Genomic DNA, 19,672 nt, shown 5'->3' on the forward strand with positions numbered 1-19,672 from the left:
CCTGGAAACTCTTCTTGGAAAAATGTTGCTTGAACTCGCAAAAAGAAAAATTTCAGATTTTTTTTTTTTTTTTTTTGACTAAGTGCTATGACCTAGAAAAAAATTTCACCAATCCCAAATATGTGCAAAACCAATCACTGTGATGAAAGTCAACATGGTTTGTGCAAAAAAAGTTTGAAAACTTTATCCATATTTCAGTTTTAGGGGGTGACCCACTTACCCCAGTGGCCAACTTCAACCAACCAACCCTAAATAATACATTAGAATTACTCTTATGCATATTTTAATATTTATAAGACTTGTGCTCTCTAATATCAAAATAATTATATATATATAAAAAATTATACAATATTTTGCATGCATTTTATTTTGTAAGTAAAGCCATGCAATATTATTATAGTCATTCAAGTATAACTTTGTAAAATACCAATAATGGGACAAATATGAAATATTTTATAGCTTAAAACAAAATTAAAATTTATGAACAAAATAAATATGTATGAGTTTCCTAATGTCAGTTTCATTAAACAATTGATTTTCACCAGAAGTACAAGCTAAATTTTCATTATGATCAAAATAAGTTATTCCCAAACTCGATGATTTTAAAATTTTCCTAAAAATAAAGCATTATTAACTTAATATTCTTACAATCAAGATAAAAGAAATGATAATAAAGGTAAAACCATTTTGTTTTTAGATTGAACAGATAAGAATGATAATTTTTACAAAATACATGACTTCAAATGTAAAGTTTAGCAAAAATGATTTTCAGTAAAATGTAAAAATTAAGCCTTTAAGCACCAAGTACTAGAATTTACAACACGTCAATCACACACTTATTTCTTTCGGAGTCCACAGTTCCGGCACGTCGTCTTTCGAAAATGGTTGTACCGCAGAATCTTTTTCTTCTTCAGCACAGATAATGGTAGATGAACTTGCAGCTCCCATGGATAATTCAGCACCAGATTCACCATGGAAAGTCACATTGACAGTAGGCAAACTGATTTTCCTAGGAGTTCTGTTTAGCTTAGAGGGCAACGTAGGATCTCTGGTCCTTGTGGAGGCAGAAGACAAACTTCCAGACCTTTGCCTGAATCTGTGGCCATGTTTCTTTTTCACAAACTTTGGCACATCCATTCGGCCAGCTTTTAGCGTAGTCAGTGGCTCAAGCTCATGGCTTTCGCTGGTCGGAATTTGATTTGGATAGCTCGCACTACTTGATGATAATGTCGACTCGGACAGTGCATATGGGTTCTTTTCTACCGGCACAGATGTTGTTTCACAGCAGTTGAAGGATGGAAAATTCAGTTGCAGTTGGCCATTCTGAGGACCGGCCACACTGAGTAATGACATAAAGAAGAACGTAGAATACAACCAGCTTACTGTCACTAATATTACTAGAAATCTTCCTATTTGCACATAAGCTAATATGACCGAAGGGAAGATGAGGGCTCCAGCCATGAATGTGGTGAATGCTGCCATGGCAACGGGGCTCCCTACCCGGCTTAGGGAGAAAATAACGGACGATTCTCTGTCTTCTTGAGCTGAAAGTCTGTACGCCACTCCGTAATGAAGAGTAAAATCCACAGCCAAGCCAATAGCAATAGATACAGTAGTACTTTCCAAAATATTTAATTTCCATCCCATTAAAACTAATGATGCAACAGTTACTATTATTATGCATGAAATTGTGAGAATGGCAAACAGGCTGATCAGTAAATTGAGCGTAGTCAGCAAGAGGGCACCAAAAGATACAGCAATAGCCACACCGATAGCTACAATAGTTCCTTTAGACAAGCTGTCCTGCAAATCAAAAAAATCGAGGTCGCTGATAAACCACCCATTTCTAAGCCCAACAGGAGCTTCTTCCAGTTTTGATGTAACCCATTCATCAACAGCAGTTTTAAATTCATACATTTCATGGTATGAACTTGTGTATGAATAAGAGCTGTCATACTGAATAACTGCTGCTTGAACTTTTCCAGTTGATTTTGAAAACCGTAAACCTTCTACAGAGGGTATAACAAAATATCCTGGGGCATGATGTAAGATGACAATAGCTTCCTTAATACAGTAGTTAAATATTTTTTCACTGAATGGAAATTTAGAAGTTTCGCAGCATGGTGTTCTATCCATGTCTGAGATTCCATCAACGCAACGTCTTTCCATCCAAGTTCGAAATGTTTCGATAAAGCAATTGAACATCAAGGGCCCATGCATTGATTGATAGAAACTCTGGTTTCGAAGCTGTATGCAGAAGTTATAAAGCCATTGCTGTGATTCTGGAGACGCCAAATCAAAGTCTGGATCAAATGAAATGTCCCCTCTGTCATAAGGATCCAAATAATTTCCATTATCAACAGGTAGTACACCCCAAACAATACGCACTGGCATTTTTCTGTATGAATCTTGTTCTTTAGCTTTCTCAAACCAAAAGTATTTTTTCAAAAAGAGATCATATTTTTCAAAGGGATGTTCCGCACTGAATATCTGGAACTCTTTTGAACTTGGAAGTTGGAGCTTGGGGTAGTAGAAAACAATCACGGCAGCTCCAGCAGCTACAGCAGTGAAGATTACGAGCCAAAAATACCGTGATTTCACAATTATGCAAGGCAATATTTTTTCAAAGAATACCCGAGAGGAATCGGTGAAACTATAATGTAATTTCCAAATGGCGTTGCATAATGAGCTACACCACCATATATGCTGGAACTGCGGTAAGTATAATCCAAGTGGCGGTATGCAGAGACAACAAGTTGAAGAGCACCATTTTTCTGCCATGATGACTGATGCTGGAAGCCATGAAACAGTGAAAATGAAATTGGCCAAGACAGCAGTTCCAGCAAAAATGCTAAAAATAAAATACATTAATTTCATTGAACTTGAGAGGTGCGCACAGAAACACAGATGAAATGCTAAAACATTAAATAAGGGAATAAAAAGCTCTAAAGAACCACATTTATGTGATTTAAAGCATCAAAAAGATATTTATTAAGAATGTTATTTAGTTAATATGGTCAACCTTTATGGTTCCTTTCTGAGTGGGGAGAGCTAGTCAAGCTATTGCTATAGCCTTCCCTCCTATTTATTCAATCAGGAGTTTCGAAAAGACAGGGCAAAATAACATATTGATGTGTCTGTAATTTATTTTCTTTTACATTGCATGTAAAGTGAATTTTTGCGGAAAAAAAAAAAAATCCCTTGATTGAAATGAATTGAATCTCAATACTAAGTCATTAACTCCTTTCCCACAAGTCTGCATAGTAAGTATTACTATCTTAATAAATGCTCTCCTGCTACTATCTATGAAAATATCAATATCTAGATCTGGTTATGCCTGCAATAATAGAGAAAAAGATATATTGATGAGATTTTTTTTTTTTTTTTTTTGAAAAAATAAAATCTTTTTTCACAGTTAAGAAAATTTAATCCTGTAAAAGCACTTATTTTTGAGAGGCTTTAATATTCACAATTTTTATGAACCTGTAATAACTGCAAAAATTTAAACCTTGCAAAATAAACTTTTTTAAAGATGGAATTTTGTTCATATAAAATTATTAAATCATTGAAATACTAATAAAATCTTTGAAATCATCGAATAATCAAAAATGATAAAATCATATAAAACTCTTGAATCCACCAATATATTCATTTTTGTGAAAGTTACAGCTCACAAAAATAGGTTTTTACAGCATCTTTATACATTCTTTGATTTAGATACAATAAGCGTGCCCATTATTTTGCACTGTTCCAACAATTTGGATTTTTAGGCAAGGAGTTTTTCATCATTTTGTAAATAAATACTCGTGGTTTTGGTCCAGTAACAAAATTATGCTTTTTGGGTTTTTCAATACATTATTTCAAGAACTGAGAAGCTTTACTTGTTGCATCATTTCATCAACACATAAAGAAAAGGTTTTACACTAAAATAATCCATGGCAATATCAATACATAGCAAAGCATAGCAATGCATAGCAAATCACTTAAGGTGATAGTAGAATGTTCATGGAAGGAAATTGTACAAGACCAATATAGAAGTTATGACATATATACAGTAAAGAACCATTTATATGTCTTTCCAGGGACCGATGTAAATTGAAATTTTACTAAATTTAATTTTGTGGGCACTAAAATGTATGAAAAAGAAGTAATAATATTGTTTTTAGGGGTAGCAGTAGTAACTATATTTTTAACATGAAAACTAGGAAAAAAAGAAGAAGAAGAAAAAAAAAAAGGTTTTGGAAAGCTATTGCCCTCCCCCCCCCCTTTAGGCTTGTGAGTCTTTTAAATGGAAACAAACTAAAACTCAGTGGCACAACAGCACATGGGGGCCAAGGCCTATTGTACTGTGTCCATCTCATGTTAAAAAGATTGAGGGCTCTGGGTTGCAAGGCAGATATTCTGGTTAGTTGATCAATCAGATTGTGAATGCGATGAACTGATGTCTAACTATAACAAAGTATATATAAGAGATATATACATATGAACAGAGCTTTAATGTATTTTTTGAAACAGACACACACACACACACACACACACACACATATATATATATATATATATATATATATATATATATATATATATATATATATATATATATATATATATATATATATATATATATATATATATATGCTTTTATATGTATAGTTTCTTTAACTTGTATAGTCCTGACAGGTGACTTTGTAATGAATCTTGACTATTACTATTTGCGAAATTTAGAAACAATGCCGGAAGCTTTCGTTTTGTAAAGCAAAAAGTTTATCACTCACCATCAAAGTTCCTTCAAATTTATTAGCATATATATTTTAGTATATAGGTAGTATATAGTTAGGTAGGATATTTTTTTAAGAGATTAACAATATGCAGTAGAAGTAAGATGAATTTCCAAAATACTGCATTTGCGATTAAATAAACAGCAAGATATGAAACATGTGAGTCACAAAAATTTATCTCAAGTAATATGTTTTAAAAACATGAAAACCATTATTTTTACATTTTTGATGCAGGATGTAGTAAAGAGCTGAAATTGATATGTTTCAGCATTTCCTAGCCTCTCCTATTTGTTATAAATTTTAAAATGTATGGTTTGTATTCAAACTTTTCCAAATTTCAAGGTTCTCAAGCACTTTAAAATGAAATTTATGTTTTCAAGTGCTTTTTTTTAGGAACAAATCATGAAACTGTCGGGAGTTAAGGCCCTTCAACAAAGCAAGTGCTCTGAGCTATAGCTTGTTTTGTTTATAGGTAAATTAGTTTTTTTTTTTAAATCTTTGTTTTAGTTTCTAATTTGTTGAAAAAAATCGTTGCCTTTTTTAAGTGTTACAGCTGACAAATAGCTCATTCAGCCGATATTTTCAAGTATATACTTGCCCTTTTCAGTTCAAAGTAGTCGTTTTCAACACATTTTCAACAACCCAGTGACAGCTTTACTGCTTGTAATACAGTGTACGGTGCCCCCCTCCCCCAATTAGAAAAGGGCAGTTGCTATTCTTTTTATTTTGACGTCTGAACTATTTAAAAAAGAAAAAAAAAATCATGATTTTTTAAAAAAAGATTTTGGAAGGTGTGTGTGTGTTGTATTGTTAAAATGAATCAAGTCTTTCCAAGACTGGAGGGGCACAGCCCCCCCCCTCGAACCCTCCCCACATAAATTCCCCCATGCATTAATGAAGTAAAGGGATGTAAGTGGACATTTTCAAGCTTCGAGTAAAACAAGTTGCCCCAAGACAGAGGAGAGGTATACCTACCATTTGTACTGGTTATCTCTAAATTTTTAATTTTGCCACTTAGCTTCTCACTGCCTCAATTGATAAACAGCTTTCCTGATCATTTTCAGAAGGAGAATAGAAAATATATACAGTAGAATGTAAAAAATCCGAATGCACAACCATGAAGTTTTTAATAAATTTCTCTTTTATGTTCATTTTTAACTCATTTTTGTTAAATTTGTAAAAAAAATGAAATTAATTATTTTGTAGCTTTATGTATGTTTTGCACACACATGTAGTAGAACAACTCCTTTTGATTAAATGGTATTTTTCTCCAGCATTTTGTGGGTTATTTTTGAAAATCTGAACTACCTATGTCAGCAATCATAGGTAGCTGGTGAACAAAAAAAGTGGGTGGGGGGGGGGGGGCGTTGAAAGAGGTGTGAAAGGTTAGAGGGCTGGGATCTTAAAGCTTTTTTCTGCAAAATTAGGTGCCAAATTTGAATTTTAACAATAATTATTACATGACTGCTAAAAAGTGAGGAATATAGCCTCAAAGTTTAGAACGGATAGCCACCACTGACTATTCCCTTTCATTTGAAAGTTGCCTCCTTATGAAATAACTCGAGCAAAACCCTATTTATTAGGAATTTTTAGCATTTATTATCATGAAATAAATCAATTTATTGCATAAAAATAATTTTTTAATCAATCCTAAATTTTTAACTCTGAAAAGTGAGCGGGCAAGGCACCTTTACTTTTAAAAAGAGGGAGCAGTTGCCCCAACCCCTGCTCCCTCGTACAAGCCGCCTTTGTCCACAATTAGTTGAGAGCTTTGGCACTCTACTAAGCAGTTAGTTTAATAATAATTTTGGGAGAATTCAAGACAAAAGTATTATTGCCAATATTCTGTTTTTGTTATCTATAATAAAATGCATTCAACATAAAAATGAAGAGTCAAAGCTATATTGTGGAAAACAACTAAAACAGCTTAACATATAAAGAGTGAAAAATTACCTAAAACAACGAACAGCAGTAATATTGCTAACAATGCTGCCAAAAAACGCCACAGCTGTAGTAATACTTGTAACAAACATAGACATACAGGCATGATGAAGAGTATCACGAACCAGTTTTACTAGCGTTCCGTTATTCTTTTCTGCTTTTGCACAAGCCCATATTTTACAATATATACAAGCATCATCTGCACCAATACCTGAAGGAAAAAAAAAAAGATTTCAGAAAGTGATGGCATATGAATTACGATTTAGTAACCATTACAAACAATTATTCAAAAAGGTTTTACAAATGAAAAAAAGAAATGGTTTTTGTTCAAGAACGATTTTTTTTTTTTTTTGAATACAGATAAAGTGCCCTAAAGATGACACATGAAACAACTTCTAAAGCTGACATCTTTAAATGGGACAAAATTTAACATATTTTCTAAATTAATTAAAAATGAATTTTTTATTTTGAAATGAGAAGCGAAGCTCATTCTAATCCATTTCAAAAAATTGGTAATTCTTTTTTTTTTCCAACTAAAAATGGTGGCTTTAGAAATTGTTTTTTAGGTTCCAGCTTTAGGGCACTTAACCTTATGGATTTGAATCTAAGTCTGATCCAGTTTTTGGTTTTGGAGGGGATCGTATTAAAATATGAGCACACAAATCAAGAGGGAGGGGGGGGGGGGAGTAAGCAGAGTAATATTAAACTGCAATAAAGTAGGGCCTAAATAATGTCTCCAAATTCACGTTATTAAAATGCAAAATTCAGACTCTCTTTGACGGTGATAACCCCTAGATTCACACTAGATAAGAATTCATCAAAGCAGCTAAAATATTTGTGTGGTTATTGAATTTAAAAAAAAAATGTTCAGAGATTCTATTTTTTTTCCTTTTAAATTATGAATTATCCCTGCATTTTGAAAAGAATTTTTTGTGCTGTCTAGAAAAACAACAGATGTCGCACTCTCTATAATTTTGAGATATATAGAAAATTCTATAAACAGCCAGACATTATCCACTTTATTAAAGCCAATCGCATTAGATGGCTGGGGCACCTCTTTAGTCTAGGTAGTAGGGACCCAACCCATAAAGTCACCTTCGCAAATCCAGATGGTGCGGACAAGAGGGGCCGCCCACCAACCAGATGGCTCAACTGTGCCGAAAAAGACTTAAAAACTGTTGGCCTCAGTGGATGGAGGAAATCTGTTTCTGACAGGGCGGGATGGAGGAAACTGATTGAGATGGTCTTGGCATGCCCTAGGCAGTAGTGCCGAAGAAGAAGAAGAATTATCCCTGCAGGGCCATTAAATGTGACGGATTGGGACATTTGGAGTAGTTTTGTTAGTATACAGTAAAACCTGTCGACAACGATACTGTTGGGACCTAAAAATAAGTATCGTAATAGACAGGTTATTGTGATACACCCACCGTTCATGCTGAAATTTTGCTGGGGCCAAAAAAAAAAAAAAAATATTGTTATAGACAGGTTATCGTTATAGAAAGTATTGTTATACAAAAGGTTTCACTGTATTTTGTTTGATAAATACAAATTAAACAAGCTATAAATTTTATTTTTGATAGCAACAGTAAGGATTTCTCTAAAGATTTATGTAGAACATCATTGGGTTAGTTATCGTTTTTAAGTAAAATAACTGAAGAATATGAGATAAAATGCCTGTGATAGAACGGAACTCGTATGATTATTTTATTGCATGTTGTTCAATTATTTTATTCAAACTGGCTAACTTTTGATGTTTAACATAGTTCTTATGAAAAAAGTCTTACTGTTGCTATAAAAAATAAAATTTCTAGCCTGTATTATTTGTATTTATGGAACAAAATCTAGTAACAAAACTACTCCAAATGTCCTGTCCCGTCACACAGAATGGCCCTGTAGTTCTGCAGCTAAACAAGGAACCACATGACAAACTTTAAATGCTTGACAAGAGATTAATGTTACCCAGTAACACCACCTGCATGCGGCACGACATCCATCTACAAAGCGCTTGAAAGATGTTTTCCATTATTCACTGAAACTCCCTAAATTTGGTGACTTTTCTTCAAATTTCTGCAGACTTTAAGCCCTCATATTTCGATAAAAGGGACACAAGGGCAAGTAATTTATGCATCCAGAGATATGTTTTACTATGCTCTTTCCATTGCTACTAATTTAATATTTTTCATTATTACACTGTTATATGGCTTCCTGGTAAGAATAGCTAAAAAAACCTGTGGTGAAGTTTGGGATAAAATTCAAACGAATAAAACAACATGCATTTCAACTTTTAGCAAGATGGGGATAAATAGCTTTCCTTTCACTTCAATAAAAGGAGGTATTTAAATTGATCTTTCTAGTAATAAACTGACCTTTTTATCAACGTTAAGGACTTCAGTTTTTGAAAAATCCAAGCAATTTTAGGCAATAAGATTACTTATTACAAGAGTAAAAAGTTGAAACAATTGTAAAATAATTTATGCTATCGAAATATTACTCTGCTTTTGTTTCAAATAGGATTTTGTAGAGTAATGTTGTTTAAAATTTAGTCATTATGCTACAAGTAGGTATAGTACTGAGTAGTACTTGACAGTTTCACTTAAAAATTATTTAGTATTGAAAAATTATTGGCCATTATGTACTGACAGTTTCAAAAACTGCATGTAATTCCACACACTAAGCCTCCAACACTATTTAATCTGACTTCTAAATAATATATTTTTTTTATGTTACAATTTGTGACTTCGCTACATTGTACGAGTTCCCAAAATGGATACTGCCTGCGGAAAGAGGCAAGGGATGTTGCAAAGTCCCCACCCTATAAATGTATACACGTAAAAGATGAACCAGAGTGCAGTGAGAAAATTCTAATTCTTCAAAGAGTGCTACGACTCTGAAAAATTTGTTAATTCCTGCTATGTTATAAACAAAACAGAACAGAACAAAATCACTGTTCAACTACTTTGACATATTTTGAAAAAATAAATTTAAAAAATGATTCATCCTTTTTACATCTCTACATAGTATAAAATGAAGTCCCCAAAAAGCGTCTGTGTGTTTGAACTCGCAAAACTCGAGAACTACCCGGCCAACTGTGCTGAAATTTTCACAATTTGTTCCTTTAAGTCCTGAAAAGGTTTGCATACCAGTTCGAATAAAATTCGATGAATAGTTCTTTTTTTATTACAATTTACCTCCAATTTTCACATAAATTCTCAAACATGGGAGTGAAAAATTACTTGCACACATTAATATTACATATCGTTAGAAAGGGTAGAATTTTCTGCGTTCTACGCAATTTGTTTCACTGCTATAACTTTATTACAGAGGGAGTCATTTGCGTTTTTAGCTCGAATTTTTTAAGGCTTAGCTGAAATTTAGGCACTACTTTCTTCATTAAATGAATCAATAAAAAGTGAAGGAATTGTCCCACAGCTTTCTTTTTGACGACATTGGAAAAAGTGACCTTTTTTACTCCAGGTCTAACTCGACCTATGGTCGAAAAAATAAGCTTTTATCTGAAAGGAAAAAAAGTTACAAGCCTTTTAAAATCAAGTTTAAGAAATCTCGATTCCATTCAAATTGTGAACCATTTTCTTTAGCATTTTAATTCCTTAAACTTATTTTATTTTGTGTTTTCATGGTTACGCATTTTAAATCCATCTTTCTGGATTTAATTTCCTACAAGTATTTTTGTATCTGTTGTCATTGTTTGGAAGGGAAATCATGATGTTTTTTTTTATTTATTTTTTACACCTGATAGTTGAATATACGTCACTTGATACAATTTTTATTTTCAAGGTAGACCGTGCAAAGCTGGGCAACGCAGCTAGGTTCTTTATAAGGCAAAAAAAAAAGTTTCAAGTAAAACTAAAAAACTTTGTCAAATATAAGGACATTCAAAGGCTTAAAATATTTTTCTTGCAAATTAAAGACACTTGAGGACTTGCAGCACAACCGATCCTGGTTCATAAAAAAAATATGATAATAATAATTTGAATTCTTAAGTTTTGAATTCAAATTATGTGTTTTGCAACCACAAGTCGCAACAGAACCCTACTCATTGGGGTTATTGATTCTAGAAACAGCTCCTGTTGCCCCCCTCCAATCCTGCCCCTCCTCTTAGGCGTTTACGTGTGTATAGTTGTGTGTGTGTGCGCTTCTAATCTGGGCAAGTCACTACTGTGATAGGAACGGAGGACCCTCGGGTGTGATGTGAGTAGACTTGTGTGTATGCACATAGGCGTGTATGTGTGAAAAGACGCGTGCGTGTGTGTATGACATGGACACCACCGCCCAGAAGTGGATTCCGGGGGACCGTGCTCAGGACCAGAGGATGCAGAAGCCGACGGGCGGCGGTGGTGCTGAAGAGGCACCTGGTCCAAGATGAAAAAGGAACTGGACATCAAAGACAGTCAAGTGAGAACAATAAGCAATCGTGATTGCTCAAAAAAAAAACTACCCATATTCATTTTAAAAAAAAATTCATACACAGACTGCTGTCGTGTGTGGGAGAGGGTCAGGGAGCTGTTTACTCATTTGATTTGATGTTGTAAAAATAATGGAAGTTTAATGTAAATTGGATTTGACCCCCCCCCCTTTTGAACAATAAATGTCTGCTTTTTAATTAAAACTTACTAAATAATCTAAATTGACCATTTTTAGCATATCAAAATAACTGTTAAAAGTTGCATGTATATTTCTATTAAAAAGATAAAATACCATGGATTGCATGTATTTTGAAAAATATAAACACTTTCTTTGTCATTTAAGAAATTATGAATCTTAAACTTCATTTTATTTCTTAAAGATGAAGTTTTCCATTTTATCCAAGGGGAAAAATGGAATGCAATTGTCTTTTCCCAACACTTTTGACTTTCCAGAAATGTTAAATCTATAGTTGGGACAAGCCTAACCTGCCAGAGTCTTAATGCCACGACTATGATCTGCACAGACTTCAGAGTACTGCCAGGTTAGGCTTGCTCAACTATAGTTCCCCCTAATATATTTTTCCAACTACAGCACTGTACACTGATGTGTCAAATTAGGAATAAAATCAAATAAATGCTTACCAATGATAATCACGATAGTGAGCAAATTCATGAATGGGAAGAAAGTGATCTGATAGACAGTGCTGTACATGAAATATGCAGTCCCAACACTGAACACAACACTGCAAACAGTCATGAACGTCACAAAAAAGGATGAGGAATACATCCACAAAAATAAAAAGATGAGAACTCCGGCCATGCCGATGTATATGGTGTCATGCAACAAGCAGTCAGAAAATAATTTATACTTCAACCCCAACTCCATCCCAACAACTTCCACAACATCATTGCACAGTTTCATATTTTCTAAATCTCTGTAATAACTTAAGGCCTCAGAACTTTGAGCAGTAGGGAGAAACACAGTAGTGTATGTCAGTTTAGGAACATTGAGATTTGGAGATTTTGTGTTGAAGAAATTGACATCGGTCAAGAAGTGCAAGATATTGTACACGGCGTCATACTCTATGCACTGCTTGGGAATGTCGCGGCAAAGGGCCGGGTCCACACTGCAGTCATGTGTGAGCTTCATGTCATGATAAAACTGTGCACACAATTTCAACAGATCCAAAACGGCCGTTACGTCCGATTCTTTGATCTCGTGGCAAGAGGAAAGGTTCCTCAAGAGTATGACATAGTTGGAAATGGACCAGCTTTTGCAGCATGTTCTCCAAGTGGTCTGTTCCTGTTCGCATAGTGCAGGAAATTGTTTTGATTTTCTGAGTTTGTTCTCATCAATATCACAGACACCTCTGAGGCCTTCCACCGTGAATAAATTGTCTCCTGATACAGATTGTATTATAACATGGGCATAATCACGTGCTGAAAGGAAGAAAAATATAAGCAATTAGAGACTAAAAGTTTGTATTTCAAACATATTCAGAAACATAAAGCAGCACGTTACCACCCCTAAGCCAGGGCTAAGGCAGAACTACTTGCAATATACCTACAGCCCGGTTATCACATTCAGAGACTGCAGTTTCGTCCCAGCGAGAAACACACCATGCTGCAGTCTATCTCTGGTGAGACAAATTTGCTTTATCTACCAGTTTGTTGGCACTCTCAGTTTCAATAAGATGTGCCATCTGTCTCCAGCTGGGTTATTAACTATTCCAGACTGATGAGTCCATAACAAGGACGAAACTGTAGCAGGGCCATAAGCAGACTACTGTTTGGGGGGAGGTTTAACCAAACATATTTCTCGTGAAATCTATACAATCAAAAAAATTTGATTTCATTTTTGTATATTCTATTGATTTTTAATACAATAGCTTATTTAAGTGAGGGGGTGCTATTTTAAGGACATTAACATGACCAAATATAAAAAAATGATGCAGCTTCTAAATGAAGGAAAGAAATATGATGTGTGCATTACATAGCTTCACACCTGTTAAATATTCTATGTCTTCTTAACAGTTCAAATGAATCAATGCATGTACTCATATATGCATATTTGAAGTAATACTTCTTATAATCATAATTTTGGACAGTTAAAAAAGTTTCATTAACTATAGAGTTTGTCACTTTCAAATTTAAAGAATTTTGATGTTTTTGTTCATCAAGGAATCAAAATTTGACAGAAAACACTGTATTGTTTCGTAAGAAAGGATGTTTGCAATAACTACAATAAAGATAAAAACTGTAAGTAAAGCACTGCATTTGTACAATCTTCAATAATAACACTTTTATTTTTCAAGTGAATTGAAAAATTAATAAATAAATAAAAAATAAAATAGTAATAATTTTTTTCAGAAAAAGTATAATAAAAAGAATGTTTTGGTATAGGGTGATTCGCTAGTGGTTGACCACCTGCCAGTAGTTGCACACGGCAGATTGCGGGAACTAATTTCTATCATCCCATGAAGTGTTCTCTAATAATTTATTGTAGTACTAGCAACTAAAGTTTTTAATGGAGGTTAGGAAGATACAATTACAAAGACATACCAAAAATTTCAAGAAAATCACTTTTCTTAATCGTGAGAATTGTCATGAGATGAAATGTTTCATTGTATTTTTCGAGGTTGGATTTAATTCTTTAGGTTCATTTACTGATATATGCTGATAATCCATGTTTATACTAAATAAATAAAAAAATGCATTAATTTACTAATCATTTATGCTGGGATTGAGGCAGGGGCATGCACAGGGAGGGGGGGGGGAGATGGGATACCTGTTGGCCCGGGTCCAAACCTGAAGGGGGCACAATATTTTTAAAACTAGGCCTGAAATATAGAGGTAAACAATATGGAGGAGGGCCTGGAAAAGTCATTTTGTGACAGGCCCCAAAACTTTTGTGCATGCTGATGAACAAATGTCAAACAGCAAGTGTTTCTAAAACCATATGTTGCTCATTGAATGAATGAATTAGCAACGTTTTAATGCACAAAAATTGCTAATTACTACAAACACATGTTTTGGGGTTACAAGAAACCCCTTTTTAATGCAAACAAGTATGAGCTTTTGGATGAAAAGTCATCGGAGGAAAGAGTCTCCTTATTGGATGACTTTTAATCTAAATGCTCCAGCTTCTTTTCATTGAAAAAGGGCAAACCCAAACCCGAATTTTTGTAACCCTAAAATATGTGTCTCTAGTAATTTGCAATTTTTGTGCATTAAAACATTATTAATTCATTCATTTAAATTCAAGCACAAAGCCATTTTTTTGATACATATGTAGTTAATTTCCCAATGATGACATGACCAAAAAAAACTCTAGTGATGAATCTTTAGTGATAAATGAGCTAATCTTAGTAATTAATGTAGTAAAATGATAAAAATTATAACTGTAAATTGCGAGACCAGTTCAAGACTGAAAATATCCTGAATGCACCCGACTAGGGATGTGTCATTCAGGAACGAACGGCTCAAAAAGAATGAATCCTTAAAATGAACGGTTCCATTCGTTCTTTTGAACGGTGAGCAGTTTTGGAAAATTGCATTGATGTACTTGTGATAAAGTCACTTTTTTTAAAAAAAATTAAATTCATCTTCAAATTTTTAACTCTCAATCAGTCTCAAATTTCCTTTTTCTGAGCGCAGTACCATATATTCATTTTGAACCTTTTTACTTCTGCTTTATTGATAATTTTTCTTTAACTGTTGCAGTTCATTTGCAGTTTTCCAATGTATATATTAGTAATCTTAATATATAAAAATCAATGTCCTGAGATAACATATATATATACATATATATATATATATATATCAACGCACAGCCGAAACCGTTGAAGCTCCAGACTTGAAATTTGGCAGGCATGTCCGCATGATTACAAAAGTAACCACTAAGAAAGGATTTTTCGAAATCTCAATTAGTTCGGGAGAAATAAATTAAAACCCCTTAATTTCTGCGAAATTGAAAACCTGTCATTGAAATTCAAATCCCTTATTTTCGAAGGCTTTCCTCCATTCAAATCATTATTCAATACTTCATCTCAACTTTTGGTCAATAGCGAACTATAAATTTGATATTGTTTTTGTTTCTCACGTGATTCTTCGAGGCTTTTCTCAAGTTAAATCATAATGTTTCTGTCTTTTGCTTTTATTTTTTCAAAACTAGAAACGAGGTTTTTAAGAACATCATCACAGGAGGACTATCCTTTTGAATTTAGAAGAGTGCAGTTTCCTGTTAAAGTTTGCTTTGCAATAACCATTAATAAGTCACAAGGATAGACATTAAAAGTAGCAGTGATCGATTTAAGAGAAGACTTTTTTTCACACGACCAATGTTATGTAGCTTGCTCCAAAGCCTGTTCATCAAGCAGTTTAATAATTTTAGCACCAGAAAAAAAACTAAAAATGTTGTATACAAAGAAGTTCTAGCTTAAACATAGGTATAACAATAAAATGTGGATGACCTATGTTTGCAAAGATAATCAATACTTTAAAAGGATCGTTAATAACAGTTAAAGATCGGTTAAGGACAAGGGCATATATATATATAAGGAGTCCAGGGTCCCCGGGAGCCTCCCCAAATTAGAAAAAGTTATAGGTAATAAGTAATTATTATAGGGGATTTTCGAAACTAGGTGCACCAAGCACTGTTAACCCCTGCTAATTCCATTACCCGAGCAATGCCGGGTACGGGAATGCTAGTGTTTTGTAATACTTGTTTTGGCCACTAACAAAATGTTTGAATTTTCCACTTCCTTTTCCAAGCACCTGCTAAATTCCTTCTCAAGCTTTGTGCTGCCAAAATTATTTCTAAAATACTTTTTTTACTTTTTGGTGATCATTTTGTTCCTTCTAATAACATAACTATCAACTACCAACCATATTGATTTGGCTTTATTTTTAGCTTGGTTGGCAACTTCCAAGTCGCTTATTTTAACATTCATTATCCAGAGATTTTTCATAAGGATTATTACCGTCTTATTTTTTTCTCCATTTGAAAAAGTGTTGCGTTTTCTTTTTTTTTTCTGTTCTCATCGGCACTGCGGAGTAATTTTGAAGCTCCCTAATTTTTTTCTGTTCTCATCGGCACTGTAGAAATTTTGAAGCTCCCTAATATTTAGGTAAGTCTTTTTTTTTAAATTAAGTTATTTGGTACTCCGGCTGAGCTACTAATATATTTGTTGTTACTTCTTTTGCTGTACATGGTCTATTGATAATATATAAATATTTACAGTGCATTAGCTAGAAAAAATATTTCAAGGAACACGCCTCTTTCTTTTGGTTAGCTGTCATGGTTGACAGATGTTTGTTGTGAGATCAAAAAAGGTCAGTTTCGACAAATTACACCAGTTTTTATTTAAGAAGCAGATGCTTACTTTTAAAAAAACAAACTTTGTTTTGAAACCAGTTTACAATAAATTGGCTGTAACTACGATAATTCTTTTTTAAATTAATGTCATCTTATCTTTTTTCAAATCATATTCTGAATTATTTTAAAGAACATTAGTTCTATATTAACTTCAACATTTGCTTATAATACAGCAAGAAATGCTTTCTCCTTGCTTACTTTATGATTCATGACGTGTTCCGAAACCTATGCAGCTCTTTTTAGGGTATGCTGCTCCCACCCAATGACAAAGGAGAAGTTTAATAGCGCTTATCTGAACATTCTACGTCTGAACCCATATAAAATAGTTTTTGTGATTCATTTTTCATAGACCTATTTTCTTAGGTTCTTTTAAATAATTTTAATTATTTTTTCATCAAAGAATGTTAATGATCTAATGAAACATCTCGAATGTACTTGCACGTCAGTATGTCATGCAGCTTTTTTAAATGAACGAGTTGAATGGATGGATCAAAAGAATGAACGATCCTCTGATGAACGGATCACTAAAAAGAACGACATTGCCCCCCTTACACACGACTATCTTCCTACAGCATGGAAGTTTGATGAAATTATAATTTGTACATTGAAATAGATTGCTAAAAGCAGTTACTGACAGTTCAACCGACTGGTCTCTGTTTTCTTTATTTTTCATTTATACTGCAAATGAAAGATGATGAGCCATGAAACTTTAACATGTCTTAAGATTCAATCATATCTGAGCAACTCTCAAATTAATCCTTTGACCATGTGATTGACTTACCACAGTGAAAGCAGTGTTCGTACTCAATTTCAGAAATACAATGAAAGAGTTTTGGAGGAGTAAAATGAGATTTTGAAGGAGTACTAATGGGCTATCCTTTAATGTTGACGCACTTTTTTCTCAACATGTTTGATCCCTTTCCCCTTTGTCACTAAGTGTCACACTTCACCTTATTACTCCTCTTGTCATATGTCATATTATAATTGTGTGATTTCACTTTTTGTCATCTTCTCTCATCCCCTTGTCACAATTTCATGAACTCATCTCCCCTTTAAGGCATGACATCACTTTTGGATGACCCTTTGTACAATAACACCGATTTACTAAACAATTGTTTTTTTAACACAATCACTTAATATAGTATATTTTCCTATTTATTTTTAGCCTACTTTCCCAGTAAAAGTCAGAAAAAGAAGAAAAAAGCATGAAAGAAGGCTTAATGCATCTTAAAAATATTGCAAAAAACAAAAAAGAGTCAAAAATAAATAAAATAATTAAATAAATATTGAAAAATTAAAAATTGGAAAGTAGGGTATTGAGATGGGGGAAAATGTCTGTCGGTCTGTCTTTCTGTCCCCCCCCCCTAATAACTTTTGAATGAATAGTCCAATTCGAAAAAACTTTTTTTTGTTCGAAAGATCTCAGCGAGGACACCTCATTCCCATATCTCACTTTTTGATTTGAACTATTTTTTATTCAATTTTGAACAGTTCAAAAAAACTTAACATTAGCACCTTGGGGAAATTCAAGGCAATTCCGAACTGTGAGGCGAATTTGCTTCAAACAAACTTTGTAGGAAAAAGCTTTTGATGAAAACCTTGTATATAAAATATCTTTTTCATTTGCACAATTTTCCGCTCAATTTTGAACAGATCAAAACCCTTAACATTAGCGCCTACGGGGAAACTGAAAGTCAATGTAGATTCCGTACTTGAAGACGGATTTACTTCAAACAAATTTTGTTGGAAATAGCTCTTGACGCCAAACTCCAGACTTCGAATCCGAGAATTTAGGGGCTCTTGACTCCGACTCTGGTGCCCGACAATTAATCGGACTCCGACTCTTTGACTTCGTAGCTTTGGCAAAAATTTATACACAAAGGACAAATGACTGACTCCGATTCTTACATATTCAACTCCGACTCCTTTACCCCAAAATGAGATTGACTCCGGCTCTGCAGCTATGGTTTTGACTGCGAAATAATTATCGTTGATCTGACTTGTTTTTATTTTTACGCTAAAGTTTTAATTTAGGTATTCAGTTTTCGGCAAATAAACTCGAAGTCATTTATGCTTCTACATAAAGATATGCGCAGACGATTTTTTTCTTTTCTTTATGACAATGAAAATTATTTCTTTAAGTTGACATTTTATTCTTTTTATTTATTTTGGTAAGTGCATTAATTCATTTAAAAAAATGTTTTTGGCAACAGGGGGAAAAAGAAACTTTTTTTTTTGATATGTATTTATTGTAATGAGCTTATTTATTTTAATTATTATTTTTTCGTTTTGAAAGCTGTTAAAGATTTTTTTAATGGAAAAAAGTGAATTAGCTGCTTTGTTTAAAAGTTGCTGCTATTTTATTTGTTCGGTTTTTTTTAGATGAGTGAGGAATATTTTATTCCTAGAAATCAGCTTAAAGTATTTTAAAAATATGTTTGAAAACATTTGCGATTTTAGCTATTTTTGAGAAGATTGATCAGGTACTAGAAAGTAGTATGTGTATACGGGAAAGTAGGCTCGTCTAGTTCTAGACAGAACTTCTTGTTACATATTTAAATAATAATTAGACAAACTGACTTTTGCTGCTGAGAGTTTGGGAGGGAAGAGCAATAATAATAAAACTTGAAAAAATAGCTAAGCACCATTTAAGCATGTTTTACTACACTTATGAAATGTCTTAGTCATCTAATAATATTCTCACCTTCAACTTTTAAGACTTCTATGATCGATTTGTAAATCACATTTTTTGAAAACAATATACGCAATTACTACATCAAAATCGTCCATATACATTTGCCTTGTACTGATGTTAAGTTGTCGATCAAAGTATTTTAAGTTACTGTCATAGAGGAAAATTATGTAGTCTTGAACTAAAAAAGAAGGAGCTTTGAAGGAGTTAAAACCAAAATGAAGGAGTTTGAAGGGCCCTTCAAAAAAATTTCCTGAATGAAGGAGTATTGGAGGAGTTTTGAAGGAGCGTACGAACCCTGTGAAAGTAATTTTTCAGTCCTACTTCCTCTTTCCTGAATTTCAAAAGACAGATTTCCCTAATTTAGTTAGAAGATGTACACCACTGATATAAATGCAGCAAATTAATGAATGCAGCATTTAATATTTATTGGATGAAACACTCTTTTGTGATCTAGACC

The 19,672-nt window shown here is 33.4% G+C and overlaps 1 protein-coding gene across 1 annotated transcript in view; it reads right to left on the reverse strand.

Annotated features, from left to right (window-relative positions):
* Positions 1-727: 727 nt before the first annotated feature.
* The window catches only part of LOC129233169 (protein dispatched homolog 1-like), a 28,991-nt gene continuing 10,046 nt past the window's right edge, over positions 728-19,672 (reverse strand). The window contains exons 4-6 of the mRNA XM_054867237.1: positions 11,786-12,583; positions 6,732-6,930; positions 728-2,851 (exon numbers count right to left, since the gene is read on the reverse strand). Coding sequence (XP_054723212.1) covers positions 829-2,851; positions 6,732-6,930; positions 11,786-12,583 — 3,020 coding nt within the window. The 3' untranslated portion in view covers positions 728-828. The remainder of the gene's footprint in view (positions 2,852-6,731; positions 6,931-11,785; positions 12,584-19,672) is intronic.

Source organism: Uloborus diversus, unplaced genomic scaffold, assembly GCF_026930045.1.
Source record: "Uloborus diversus isolate 005 unplaced genomic scaffold, Udiv.v.3.1 scaffold_221, whole genome shotgun sequence".
NCBI lineage: Eukaryota > Metazoa > Arthropoda > Arachnida > Araneae > Uloboridae > Uloborus > Uloborus diversus.